At 43.4% G+C, this 15,142-nt stretch overlaps 1 protein-coding gene across 1 annotated transcript in view; it reads left to right on the top strand.

Moving 5' to 3' along the window:
- The first annotated feature begins 1,339 nt into the window (after positions 1–1,339).
- The window catches only part of dhx8 (DEAH (Asp-Glu-Ala-His) box polypeptide 8), a 53,985-nt gene continuing 40,182 nt past the window's right edge, over positions 1,340–15,142 (top strand). Inside the window, exons 1-5 of the mRNA XM_072487260.1 lie at positions 1,340–1,621; positions 4,933–5,018; positions 6,966–7,041; positions 7,236–7,321; positions 10,887–10,990. Coding sequence (XP_072343361.1) covers positions 1,513–1,621; positions 4,933–5,018; positions 6,966–7,041; positions 7,236–7,321; positions 10,887–10,990 — 461 coding nt within the window. The 5' untranslated portion in view covers positions 1,340–1,512. The remainder of the gene's footprint in view (positions 1,622–4,932; positions 5,019–6,965; positions 7,042–7,235; positions 7,322–10,886; positions 10,991–15,142) is intronic.

Below are 15,142 nucleotides of genomic sequence, written 5' to 3'. Positions count from 1 at the left end.
TAAGAAACAAAGGACACAATTAATGTGCAAACGCTGATCAAGCTTCACTTAATTTCACTGATCAGGATTCATTTAATTCCAGTGACAATTCATTCTATGTAAGAAAAATGAATTTTAATAACCTTTTCTGTGAAATGAATTATTCTAATTGTGATGATCTAACAAAGGGACACCAACGGTAAAAATGAAGACGTCCATTTATAGCACTTTTCATGACCACTGGGTCTCCAAACACTTTACAGCTAATGAAGTACTTTTGAAGTCATTATTGCAAATGCAGTAACAACAGTAGCCAATTTGCACACACAAACTCCCAACAACGGTGTTGAATCCGCGATAAGTAGAACGCGTAGACGATAGTAGAAATTGCGATTGAGGTTTATTTCAATACCATTCCGATACTCCTCCACTCCCCCAAGGGTCTCTTTCCCCGATCTGCACCTATGCTGGGATTTTTGTACAGCCAGGATTCTCCTTGTAGGAGAGCCCCCACAACCCAAAGGTGTGTCCCTGCAGGGTAGGTAGATTGGCCATGATAAATCACCCCTTAATTGGAAGAGATAAAAAATATATTATAATAATCTATTATTACATATTTTAATAATAATCTTTATTAGTGCCACAAGTAGGCTTACATTAACGGTGCAATGAAGTTAATGTAAAAATCCCCTAGTCAGCATATTCCGGCACCTGTTCGGGTACACTGAGGGTGAATTCAGAATGTCCAATTCGCCTAACAGCACATCTTTCGGGACTTGTGGGAGGAAACCGGAGCACCTGGAGGAAACCCGCGCAGACACGGGGAGAACGTGCAGACTCCGCACAATGACCTAAGCGGGAATCGAACCCAGATCCATGGCGTTGTAAAGCAACAGTGGTAACCACTGTGCTACTGTACTGCTTGTCTTCTGCCGAAGTGGACAAGCTCCCATTTTCCCACGTTATACGCATTCCAACCCACCTGGAGTACCGTGTACAGTGGTCTCCCAGGAGAGGATTGCTTGTCGGAGCAAAGCAATTCAGAGAGAACTGACTCCTGGGACGATATCCCATTTTTCAGAGTGCACTTCGATAGCTTCTGATATTTTTTTATTTTGTCTCTCTCATGCTGTATCGACCCGCATTGGCAGCGTCCTTCCCGCTGTCACAGCCAGAGTTTGGGAAGCCCAGCTGTTTCCAGCACTGTTGCCAATTCCCACGGGCCGGCTCGGGCCCTGGCGCCAGAGCGGCCCCTGCTGGTCGGGCGCCGGAATTTCCGCTCGGGGACGGTATTTCCGGGAATGGTCGAAGCGGGTCGGCGGCGGGGCGACGCGCTGACGTCAACAAGGAAAGGCGAAAGGTCGGATCGACGTGCGTCAAGATGGCGGCGGCTGCTGGAGGCTGGGTGGAGAAGTGCTTGTTTTGATCCCTGTTTCCCGAGAGTTTGTTTTTGGGGAGCGGGCGGATCCTTCTCCGCTGGGGATTTCGTTGTTGTTGATAATATAAGTGTCTGGAGCCCGGGGGAGTTTGGGAATGGTGGAGGTGGCGCTGGACGAGCTCAGTAAGCTCGAGTACCTGTCCCTGGTGTCCAAGGTCTGCACTGAGCTGGACAACCACTTGGGCATCAACGACAAGGACTTGGGTAAGAAACTGGAGCGGTCCAACCGCCCCCAATCCCTCTGCTTCCCCAACGTTTTCTGCTTCTTAGCCATCCCACTGAAGAAACATTGATGCCCAGCTCCAGGTGCTAAAGGTTCCAGCTGCTGATGACCCCCCCCCCCCCCCCCCCTGTAATGGTGAAAAAAGGTTGTGGGTGCACCTGGGCATTAAGTGTGACTATTCACTGGTGACTGCCACCACTCAGAGAGATGAGAGCCGCAGACCCATTGGAACACTGCCACCGGCAAGTCTCCCCCTCCCCCATCTCGACTTGTGACTGTGACGCTGCCGTTCCTTCACCGGAACCAAAAGCTGGAGGGGTCTGTGCCCGATGGAGTTTAGAAGGCTGAGGGAGGATCTCATTGAAACTTGCAGGATACTGAGAGGCCTGGATTGCGTGGGCATGGAGAGGATGTTTCTACTAGCAGGAGAGACTAGAACCCGAGGGTACAGCCTCACACTGAAGGGATGATCCATTAAAACAGACGAGGCAAATTTCTTCAGCCAGAGGGTGGTGAATCTGTGGAACTCTGCCGCAGAAGGCTGTGGAGACCAAGTCACTGAGTATCTTTAAGGCAGAGATAGATAGGTTAGTGATTAATAAGGGGATCAGGGGTTTTGCAGAGAAGGCAGGAGAATTAAGATGAGAAACATATCAGCCATGATTGAATGGTAGAGCAGACTAAATGGGCCGAATGTTCGAATTCTGCTCCTATGTCTTATGGTCTAACTCCCACCCTCACATTGTGGGTGCACCTATGGTGCATGGACTGCAGCGATTCAGGGTGATAGTCACTGCCACCTTCCTGAAAGGCAACTTGAATTATCAAAAAACTGCTTGTCTCCCCGATGATGTTTATATCTGTTGAATGAATTTTTTAAAAATGGTCTGACTGTAGACCACAAATGAACTGGAAGATAAGTTCCTGATGATGGTCTGACTTTGTAGTACATTGCTGGGGTTCTGTGATTCTATGAAAACGTATTTAGATGATTTGTCGCACTACTAAATTAACATTTAAAAGACTGAATACGTTAAGGGAGCGTGCTTGTTGTACTTTCCTAACTTAAGGTAGCCATTTGGGTTCCAGGGGTCTGCATTTGAAGAGCAGCCAGAGTATGATTTATGACCCAGAAATGCCAAGAAGTCACTTGGCCTTGCTGGCTGTGCTGAAGATTCCAAAGTTACTGGTCTATACTGATAAAGCGGTGACGCTGTAGCCCAATTGAAATTTGTGATATAAAAACTGGAAGTACTAAACAGTTCAGGCAGCAACAGTGGAGAGGGCAAAGTTAATATGTTTCAAGTCCATGACTTTTTGCCAGAGCAGAACGGTTTGTGATCTCTGTTTCACACTTGATCAAAAATCTCATGCCCTGGGTCACTGTCCGTGTGGAGTTTGCACGTTCTCCCCATGTCTGCGTGGGTTTCACCCCCACAACCCAAAGATGTGCAGGTTAGGTGAATTGGCCATGCTAAATTGCCCCTTAATTGGAAAAAATTAATTGGGCACACTAAATTTATTTAAAAAAATCTCATGCCTAGCAATTTTGGCTATGCAATAATATTTTAGGAGCTCAGTCTGTTTGTTAGTTCAGTAAAAATGTAAATTAATCATCTGATTCCTGAGTTGGTTCTGAAGGTAAACATGCATTTTCTAGGTGTCAAAGGTGAGAGACTCTCGAGCAGGTTCTGTTCCAATCTCTTGTGTGGATGGGGAGGGAGGGCAATATAGCAAAAGGCATGACATGACGTGGAAAGGACGTGGAAACCTGTGTTGCTGTTAGGTTTCCTGGTGAGTGAGTAAAGTTGAGTCGCGACAAACATTTTCAGGTATTCTCTTTGCCAGTCACTGATAAACTGTTCCCATATATTGACACTGAAGACCAACAGCCTTCTGTTCCTCTTATTTTTGAAAACAATTAGCTTTGAACACATTTGAAATCTGTGTGAGTATCTTTATATCTGGAGTGTCTGTGTCAAATATTGAAAATATATGGCAGGTCTTCTCGGGTGAATTAGGGGCGGGGAGCAAATGCTACCAGTAATGCCCACATCCCGAGAAACAGTTTTTTAAAAATTGAAAGATGAAATGCTGTTCTTCCATTAACCTCAATTGGAGCCCATGGTCAGAGTGAGAGCGTGATGAGAAATTAAAATGGCAAATGACTTGAAGTTCAGGGTTATGCTTGTAGACTGAACAGGGCAAAGTGATCACTCAAGCCCCAGTGTAGAGGAGACCACATTGTGAGAAGTGAGTACTGTATATCAAGTTGAAAGAATTGCAACTGAGTTGCTGCTTGATCTGAAAGAGTGTTTTGGGGCCCTGGGTGAAGGGGAGGGAGATGGTGAAAGGTGTCTAATAAAAACTAGTTTCAGTAATTTTGATTTTCCTGTTGTTTCAATTTGAGTTGAAGGACTGTCACTATTTGAATTTTTTAATGCAAACTTTTAATTGTCTTGTATATAACCAATAGTGGGATTTTAGAGATTTATAAATTGCTAACAATCTTTAAACTAGGAAAGGAGCATGAAGGCATTTGTCAATACATTTGTTTTGTAGAAAACTGTTTTACCTCATACCAGCTGAGCACTGTCAATTTTGGGGGGAAATTTTCTTTGATTGGCGAATTAATATTATTTATATATCTGAACCAAGTGAATATCAATGGTTCTCATTTCTTAAGCAGTTCTCAGTGATAGCATATTTGCCTCTGAGCCAGTGGTTCCGGGTACAAGTTCCACACCAGGGACTTGTGCACAACATTTAAGCTGATGCTCTAGTGCGGTGACGAGTGTGTGCTGCATCTTTTGAATGAGACATTAAACCAACCTGTGCTCTTCAAAGTACATAAAAGATCCCATTGCACTATTTCAGAGAACAAGGGAAGGTCGCTGCAATGCCCTGGCCAATACCTATCACTCAGACAACATCACTGAAAAGGGATTAACTGGACATTGTCTCATTGCTGTTTGTGGGACTTGCTGTGTATGAATTTTGTTGTGTGCTACCACATTTCCTACATTATAACAGTGACTATGTTTTAAGAAAAGTACTGAGTTGTCTGGAAGTGCTTTGGACACTGGGAAGCGTTACATGAGCCCTAACATGAACAAATCCTTTCATTGGGGGTGGTAATTGTGCTTAAATCTTTAACAATCTTTGCCATTTGTTTCAAAATTATTAATTTGTGATTCTAATGCAAGGAGGTACTTGATTTTATGCAATGTGATGAGCAAAATGAAAATCCGCTGCTTTTATTCTCAGTGTGCCATTGTTTTTCTATTTCCAGCTGAATTTATCATCAGTCTGGCTGAGAAGAATGTTACTTTTGATACTTTTAAAGGAGCACTGGTGAAGAATGGAGCTGAGTTTACGGTAAGGTCGATAGAGGGAGGGATCCAATTTCAACTTTATTAATAAGCATAAAAATTGGAAATATTCAGCAGGCTGGGCAGCATCTGTGGCGGGAAAATGAAAGTTAACCTTTCATCAGAACTTGTACTGCGATGCAATTCAATTGGACCAAAATGATCAGACATATTTCCTAAAGCCCCCTGAAAAGCAGGGGGTTATGGTGGCACAGTGGCAATATCATTAGACTAGTAATCCAGAGACCCAAGAGAATCCTGCCGCCAGTAAATGAACGGAGAATTCCAACCTTGCTGTCCCTCACTGAGAAGAAAATCTGACCGATATGTGACTCCAGACCAGGTTGACTCTTAACTGTGCTCTGAAACAGCCTAGCAAGCATCTTTGATGGGGAGCCACTCAGTTGAAGGGCAATTAGGGATGGGCAATTAACAGCAATGCCCATATTCCATGAAAGAATATAAACAGGTAATTTGGCGGCAGAAGAACCCGTCTATTTGCTGGTTCTCCTCTGTTTCAGATGTACGTTTCCTCCAACTAATCTGCCTGAACATGAGCAGTACTGAAATATTGCCGTTTCAAGAATTGAGCAGAAGGGGCATTCCTGAATAGTTAGACCTAACTTTTAATTTACTAGCTTATGTGCCATTTTCACTACCTGCTGTTTTTATTTTTGTAGACACTTGTACACAAATTCTTCTTTGTTCAAGTGTGCAACTTACACAACTGAAAGAAACATTTCTGGAAGTGGAAGAAATCAAGGGCCAATAAAAGATACTGTGAAAGGTCCAGTTCATATCTGAAACAGCAAAGAAATATTTTGGATAGAACAGTAGTACTAGCAAAGGAGCTTGATCTGAAATGTTAACCTGCTTGCTGACCAACATTTTCCGCTACATTGCCAAACGATAGTTGTCACAAGAAAGAGGACTTATTTCACTACTTTGCTCAGATTCTCAGCAGCTGGATAAATTTACAATACAGTGCTGTTTTTCCCAGCAATGGAGGCACGTAGCGGAAATGTAAACATGGTGAGGAGATTCCCATATTTGCAACCCCAATATTTTACGTTAATATTCGGAAAATTATGGCAACACGGTGGCACTATCTCACGGCGCCGAGGTCCCAGGTTCAATCCCGGCTCTGGGTCACTGCCCATTTGGCGTTTGTACATTCTCCCCGTGTTTGCATGAGTTTCGCCTCCACAACCCAAAGACGTGCAGGTTAGGTGGATTGGCCGAGCTAAATTGCCCATTAAATAGAAAAAATTAATTGGATACTCTAAATTTTTTAATTAAAAAAAAAAAATATTCGGAAAATGATGGGAGCTGGCTGGGCACTTTACTCAGATTCCTGATATGCATTCCGTTGCATGAAGCTCCCCATCAAATATGCTGAATCATAGGCCTAGATGTTTGGCTGGCCTGTCTTTTGGGGCACTAAGTGACTTCCTAAGCCTGGTGGGCAGGGCACGCATAATGATTATGAGCTAGAAATTGGTGAATGCCAGAAAATTGGTGTGCAGCTTTTCTGCCCAAAATAGGAGTCATCTCCTTGGCACTTCAAATAAAGGGCTCAATGTTTGCTCGAGGACCAAAAAGGGCTCAAGGGCTCAATGTTTGCTCGAGGACCCCAAGAATTTGTAGTGTTCGCTCATAATTCTTGTCAATCATTTTATTTAAAAAGATATTCCTTAAGTCAAAGTTGCTTAATTCAATGAAATTAACGTTTTTTTTTGCTCTGAAAGCAAATTCTACATGATCAGAGGCAGGTGACAACATCTTTTCCCACCTCCACATCTTCATATATGACCACATCTACGATTTAAATATCATGCAAATTAAAGGAATAAGTTGTTGCGAGGAATGATCCCCTAATGAGTACCCCGCTTTATTTTGTACTGTTAATTGTTTGCTCTGATTAATATGAGTGGTTTTTTTTGCTGTCTTCTAGGATTCGCTCATCAGTAATTTGTTACGTCTAATACAGACTATGCGACCTCCAGCCAAGCCATCGACCTCTTGCAAGGGTGAGAGATACAGAACCTTCTCTTGTATCTGTGTAACTGATTGAGTTTTCGTGGAATTTCAGAGCACACCAGGCCATTCAGTCTGTCATTGTTGCACTCTGAAAGAGCTGCTCATTTAGTGTCGGCTCCTTTTTCGTCCTTTATTTATGCATTTATGTGAATCCTCCTTCTTTCTGTTAATATCTTTTGTACAGTGGAAATAGTCAAACCAAGATCAGAAAAGGAGAAGATGAAGGAGCTGTTCCCTGTCCTGTGTCTACCTGATAACCCATCTTCAAGGGTATGTCTGCATTTACTTCACTTCCAGTTTCCTTAATGAGGGATTTTTTTTGTGGTATAGTAACAACAAAATAAACAATATACATGAAACCATAAACATAGTACAAAAGCCATTTACTTCTTGTACAGGTCCCACCCTTATTGACCCCCTACTCTAATCTAAACTACAACCCCCCCCCCCCCCCCCCCCCCCCTCTGCTGACAATTAATTTCCCGCAAAGAAGTTGACGAACGGTTGCCACCTCCGGGTGAACCCTAGCAGTGATCCTCTCAAGGCGAACTTGATTTTCTCCAAATAGAAAAAGCTAGCCATGTCCGATAGCCAGGTCTCCGACATCGGGAGCTTTGAGTCCCTCCATGCTGATAGTATCCGTCTCCGGGCTACCAGGGAAGCAAAGGCCAGAACGTCTGCTTCTTTCTCCTCCTGGATTCCCGGGTCTTCTGACACCACAAAAATCGCCACCTCTGGACTCAGTGCCACCCTTGTTTTTAACACCGTGGACATGACGTTCGCAAGCCCCTGCCAAAATCCCCTAAGCTTTGGACATGTCCAAAACATGTGGACATGGTTCGCCGGTCCTCCCGCACATTTTGCGCATCTGTCCTCCAGCCCAAAGAATCTGCTCATCCAGGCCACTGTCATGTGAGCCCGGTAAACAACCTTAAATTGTATCAGGCTGAGCCTGGCACATGTTGCGGACGCGTTGACTCTACTCAACGCATCTGCCCATACATCATCCTCTATCTCACCTCCCAGCTCCTCCTCCCACTCGTAATGGGGGATTTAATTGTTTCTGTGGCTGCTCTTTCTAACTTCTGACTGTCCTTTGATACTCAGTTGAGTAGAACTTCACTGAACAGGCTCACTTTCATTCTTGCATTGAAATTGCAACAAGAAACAGTCAGTATCTGAAAGCAGAAAGACAGGTGAAACTTTCACGGCACGGTAGCACAGTGGTTAGCACTGTTGCTTCACAGCACCAGGGACCTGGGTTCAATTCCAGGCTTGGGGCACTGTCTGTGCGGAGTCTGCACGTTCTCCCTGTGTCTGCGTGGGTTTCCTCTGGGTGCTCCGGTTTCCTCCCACAAGTCCTGAAAGACATGCTTGTTAGGTGAATTGGACTTCTGAATTCTCCCTCGGTGTACCCGAACAGGCGCCGGAGTGTGGTGACAAGGGGATTCCCACAGTAACTTCATTGCGGTGTTCATTAAAGTCTACTTGTGACACTGATAAAGATTATTATTATTATGTTCCCTTTCATCAGGGCGCAACTCTGATTTGCAAAATTCAATATTTCTTCTCATCGCTACCATTTACACTGCGACAATATATTGTGTGGACATTATAATGGAGAATTGAAGGACAGTTAGATTTGGAAAATATGGGGGCAGCACGGTAGCGCAGTCGTTAGCACTTCTGCCTCACGGCGCCGAGATCCCAGGTTCGATCCCGGCCCCAGGTCACTGTCCGTGTGGAGTTTGCACTTTCGTGTTTGCATTGGTTTCATCCCACAACCCAAAGATGTGCAGGGTACGTGGATTGGCCAAATTAAATTTCCCCTGAATTGGAAAAAATGAATTGGGTACTCTAAATTAAAAAAAAAAGATTTGGAAAATGTAACCTTTAGTTTCAGCTTACAAGTAATTTTGATTGAGGGGATGCTTGGTTGCATTGGGCGTCCAAATGGTTTCTTCATCATAACAATGTAAGAAATAAGAGCAGGAGTGGACCATTTAACCCTATCGGCCAATGTCTTGAATATACTCCATGATTGGGCGGCACGGTGTCGCATTGGTTAGCACTGCTGCCTCATAGCGCCAGGGACCTGGGTTCAATTCTGGCCTCGGGCGACTGTCTGTGGAGTTTGCACGTTGTCCCCGTGTCTGCGTGGGTTTCCTCCAGGTGCTCTGATTTCCTCCCACAATCCAGAGATGTGCAGGTTAGATGGATTGGCCATGCTAAATTGCCCCCAAGTGTGTCCAAAAGATTAGGTGGGGTTACGGGGAAAGGGTGGGGGCCTGACACTAGATAGTGTGCTCTTTCAGAGAGCTGGCGCAGACTCAATGGCCCGAGTGGTCTTCTGCACTGTAGGGATTCTATAATTCTATGATTTAATGTCCCAAAACACGCTGCAGTGGAGAATTCCAAAGATTTGCATCCCTTTTAGTGAAGAAATTCCCCCTCATCTCTGTCCGAAATGGCCGATCCCTTATCCTGAGCCCCTGACCATTAATCCTAGATACCTCCACCAGGTGAAATAGTTTCAGAGCATTTACAGTGTCCAGCACTTTTTAAAATGTTACACATTTTAAAAAAATTTAGAGTACCCAATTATTTTTTTTTCAAATTAAGGGGCAATTTAGCGTGGCCAATCCACCTAACCTGCACATCTTTGGGTTGTGGGGGTGAAACCCACGCAGACACTGGGGAGAATGTGCAAACTCCACATGGACAGTGACCCAGGGCCGGGATTTGAACCCGGGACCTCAGCGCCGCAGTCCCAGTGCTAACCACTGCACCACATGCCGCCCTATGAATGTTATGATTTTTAATGAAATCATCTCTTATTGTAAATTCTGGCAAACATAGGATTTGTTTACCTTTCAAATATAATATTGATTCCATTAGGTGAAAGACTGCATTTGCGCATACTGCCCTTAGAGGTACCAAGGCTCCAAATTCCCATGGCAGGAATATCAAAATATTGGCGGCTTTGCCCTGTTTTGTATTGTCAAATGAAATAACTTTCTATTATTTTAACCTGGACTTATTCAGCATTACTGCAGAAACTGGTAGCTATCTTGCTGGATGTTCCTGAAGCATTTGAATGCTGTATGTATTTATGATCATAGAATATCATAGAATTTACAGTGCAGAAGGAGGCCACTCAGCCCATCGAGTCTGCACCGGCTCTTTGAAAGAGCACCCTATCCAAGCCCACACCTCCACCCTATCCCCACAACCCAGTTACCCCACCCAACACTAAGGGCAATTTAGCATGGCCAATCCACCTAACCTGCACATCTTTGGACTGTGGGAGGAAACGGAGCACCCGGAGGAAACCCACGCACACACGGGGAGAACGTGCAGACTCCGCACAGACGGTGAACCAAGCCGGGAATCGAACCTGGGACCCTGGAGCTGTGAAGCAATTGTGCTAACCACCATGCTATCGTGCTGCCCAATCAAAGGTCTCTAGCACTTAACCTCTGACAACATAACGTACATGCAACAAACTACTTTTTAGTAATATAAAAACAAATTACAGCGGATGCTGGAATCTGAAACAGAAAATGTTAGACAATCTCAGCAGGTCTGACAGCATCTGTGGAGAGAGAGCGGAGCTAACGGTTTGAGTCTAAATGGCTCTTGGCAAAGAGTCATCCAGGCTCAGAATCTTAATTCCATTCTTTAGTAATCTTTGAATGGTCTTGTTTCCATGTTGAAGTCTTGTATTATTTTGGATGAAGCCATTTATGAGTCACTCTGTGGATATGTCTCCATGACGGCTATTGCTACTTGTTAACTGTTCTGATTGAAACCCAACCCGGTGTTTGTTTTGTAGACACTGCTGGATGAAGATGACATAAAAGTAGCCGCAGATGCATTGAAGGAGCTTGAGGCCTTGATGCCATCAAAGAATGATATTAAGAAGAGTAGCAAGCGCAGGTAGGCATGCAATGGGCAGTTTCCTTTCCATGTGGTTTAGTAACTTCCCTTCATTAATAGATGAGTAGAAAAATTCACGGCTTGATCTGGCAATAAGTTACTCACCAGAAAGTTCTTGGTTTGTTTCTCGATTTTTGCTGACCTTCCTGGTGTCTCTGGTGTTCTTTGTGTTGCTTGTGTTAGGATGGTTGGCGTAGTGTTCCACAAAGACACAGTATAGCTTTTACTCAAACAAAGCTATGATTTTATTTGCACTACGAAACTGGGTTTTGCTACTTAGTCCTTTTAGAATTCAGAATTGATCAGTAACATCTAACTACACTCATCTACTGCTAATCTCCTATGACCTTCACTAGCTGTCTCCTGCATACGCTCCTCCCCCAACATCTAGCATCAATGCTTAATATAGTAGTATCTGCAGCTCCCTCGAGTGGCTATTCATGGTACTACATTAACCCTTGCAATGCTGGTAGTTATGATACCGTGTCAAGTGTTTGGACTTTGAATCCTAGGTTAAGGGAGGGGTGGAATCAGCCAGAATCCCCACTTTGGGTTCCTGTTTAGTGACTTCAGCTGAAAGGTGTGCACTAGGTGAAAGCCAAACTGAGTTTCCCTGTGATCCCCTCAGTGCTAGAATACTCTGTTGGTGTTAGATTCAGAGGTGAACAGCTACTTAGTCAAGGTGTAGGAGATTACCAGTGTCCATGGAACTATAACCTTAGCAAAGTTAACAAGCCAGTGTACATTAAGCTGCATGTCCGCCAGTGAATTAAATATGGAATAGGTTTAATTTGGGACTTGAGTTACAATGGTATTCGATGTTATATTTACGTTTCAGCTCCAGTTCTGAGCAGGATCCTGATTCCCAGTAGGGTCAGGGAAAGCTGGCTGGAAAGGGCCTTGTTACCCAAGTGGATCTTTTAAGCCAGTTATGGGTGGTTTCTTTTTCCCTGATAAAGCAGGAGGTACCTTCTTTATTATTCTTTCTTTCATTCTATCTTATCCTCACCCTCCCAAGAAAATTGATCTCCTGTTAAACCAGTAGTTTGATGAAGGAACTCTACTATTTCTATGAATATGAGAATGGTTTAACGAAGGTCACTAAGTCTAGAATTGCATGAACAGTCTCAGGCTATATGAATTACTGTCACATAAACTCGAGACCGAGGCATAGGAAGAAGTGCAATTTCCAAGTGATATCTCAACCTCTTGTTCCTTCAACTTCAAATATGCTATCTTAATCAATGGACCCTATTTAATTTAATTTTACATTTTGAACATCCATCTTGTGTCTGATTTTTGAAATTGGAGTTGTGTTTTACAGTTTTATTAATTTTAATTGGAAATTACATTTTTGTAGTTATTAAATTGTGCAGTTAAGGAACCATAATTCCACAAGGAATAATTGACTCCAAAGTGGGAAGGTTAGTTAAACTCATTAATGGATAGGCGACACGGTAGCACTGCTCTCTCATGGCGCTGAGGACCTGTGTTCGATCCCGGCTCCGGGTCGCTGTCCGTGTGGAGTTTGCACATTCTCCCTGTGTTTGCCTGAGTCTCACCCCCACAACCCAAAGATGTGCAGGGTAGGTGGATTGGCCACGCTAAATTGCCCCTTAATTGGACAAAAAGGAATTGGGTACTCTAAATTTTAAAACAAACCTCATTAATGGAAATCTGTTCATGTTCTTTTGAAAACAAAAACTATGATGTAGATGTAGTAGGGTAGTAAGTTTTTGCTTGGACAAAAACGCTGATGGTTAAACGTTCTGGATATAACTAGCCTGTACTTGTATTGGGTTTTCTAAGGCCACACAGTAATACATCAAGTCTAATATTGAATTGATTGGCATTTAAGGAATTTTAAAAGAGGAATTTCTTGTTAATGGATTTTGTAATGTCTGTTGTGAGGGGAGAGAAAATTACTTGAGAAAAAATGTTTCCAAAAGTTGTACTGCTGTGCATGCCATCTCCGAAGAGACCAGAGGAGGGCACACTTGCACGATGGTCATTTAGGTTTCCCGGTTGAGGAAGCTTATGACTGGTTCAATACCTTCAAATTGACAATATGAGAGGTGAATTATATAATCGACGTCACAGAATTTCACAGACTTAACAAGTTGTTGAAAATACAGTGGTTCAAAGGGACAAATTGGGAAAGATTCTTGTCATTTGATCTATATGCCCAAATTGTAAATGTGTAGAAAATAACTCGGTGGGGGCAGCACGGTGGCGCAGTGGTTTGTGCTGCTGCCTCATGACGCCGAGGTCCCAGGTTCGATCCCGACTCTGGGTCACTGTCCGTGTGGAGTTTGCACTTTCTCCCCGTGCTTGCGTGGGTTTCGCCCCCACAACCCAAAGAGGTGCAGGGTAGGTGGATTGGCCACACTAAATTGCCCTTAATTGGAAAAATGAATTGGGTACTCTAAATTAAAATAAAAAAAGAAAATAACTCGGTTACCAACTTATTATAAAACTTTGTCCACGTAAACTGAAACCTTTGGGGAGATGTGAGGGCACAGTTCCAATCATTTATTTCATTTGGAGTGGAATCTTCAGATAGAACATAGAACAGTACAGCACAGAACAGGCCCTTCGGCCCTCGGTGTTGTGCCGAGCCTTGTCCGAAACCAAGATCAAGCTATCCCACTCCCTGTCATTGTGGGGAGTAACAGGTTTATTGCTTATGTTGCCTTGCAACAGATAACGGATGATAAGATTGGAGTAAAGTCAGGTTACTGTATGATGTTACAGAAGTTTCAAACCACAATTTTATCTGAAGTTTATAGTGTGCTGTTTGTAACAAGTTTTTGTTAACTTAAATGTTGGTCTTTTGATTACTGGGTTGGTCCCCTTTTCCCTTTTTGTTATTGCAAATTTTATCCTGCTTGGGTTTGTTATGGGGCGCAAATTTCCCATTCCGAAAGTAAGTCCTCCCAGCAGGAAAACCGGAGTGGTTCCCACTGGTGTCAGGAGCGCCGTCGAGGTGGGATTCCCTCACCATTAGCATGCTAAAATATGCATAGCGGCTAGCACACTTGCCAGCCTGCACTTATAAATTTGGGGTGCCATTTGTAACGGGTGCCCCGATCCTCGTGCCCAGAGTCCAGTACTACCCTCCCCGCCTCAACCACCCTCCCTCAGCCGCTTCCCCCCCGCCCCCGTTCAGCGGCAAACTTCCCCTCCTCTTCCTTATACAAACAGTTTAATGGTGTATGATGGTTTTATTTATCTAACCATATGATACTTTATGTAGACTTTAAAGTAAGAGTCTAAAATTTTGAGCAGAAGAGCATTGGTTTATATCTCATCTGTTATTTTTAATCATTCCATCAGTTCCCTTACTATCGTTCTGGAACTGTATATCTGTATATCTTTAATAGGAATTCATCCAATTCTTCTTGGAAACCTGCCCCGAATCCCTCTGATATCTTTAACTTTAAACTGTATTTCCTGCTCCTTGAATTTTGTGCTTGACAGAAAATATATGTTGGTTCAAAATTCTTCATGTTCTGATTGTCCGAAAGACTTTTATCGGATCTTCCCTTTTTCCCTTCCGAATTTCATAACTTAACTCTCTAACTTCAGAAATTATTAGTGTAACTTTATCCAGGACTCCCTCTAATAATTATATGTCTTTCCTGTAATATGGAGACTAAATCTGAAAATATACAGATCAAAACCAATGAGGCTCTGAATACTCAGCCGATCAGGCAGCATAAAAACAGAGTTAACTTTTCTGGTTGATGACTCTTCACCCACAGTACTACAGATGTGGCCTCACCAAGGTCAGATACAGTTTTGACATAATTTAGTTCCGCTTATGTTGCACCTTACCTGTACGTCCCATTATTTTCTTTTCTTCATCATCTGTGAATGCTGAAACGTCAACTGCAATACCCTCATCAATCCTGTCCGTTACCTCATTTTCCTGTAACAAATCCATGCTGGCTTCGCTTAATTAGCTTGAGAGGCAATCAGTTTTGTTCCCCATTATCATTATTAAAAGCTTCCCTACCGCTGAGGTTAAACTACCTGGCTTGTAGTTGCTGGTAGTAGAAACAAAGACCCTGGAACCTGTTGGTGCTGTAATTAGGGAGAATTATTTTTCTGGCTTTTTTCATCTCTTGACGTGGATATGTCCTGTCAACA

The sequence above is a fragment of the Scyliorhinus torazame genome, chromosome 21 (assembly GCF_047496885.1).
Source record: "Scyliorhinus torazame isolate Kashiwa2021f chromosome 21, sScyTor2.1, whole genome shotgun sequence".
Classification (NCBI taxonomy): domain Eukaryota; kingdom Metazoa; phylum Chordata; class Chondrichthyes; order Carcharhiniformes; family Scyliorhinidae; genus Scyliorhinus; species Scyliorhinus torazame.
The sequence above is the reverse complement of the archived record's forward strand: the minus strand, read 5'-3'. Positions and strand labels throughout refer to the sequence as shown.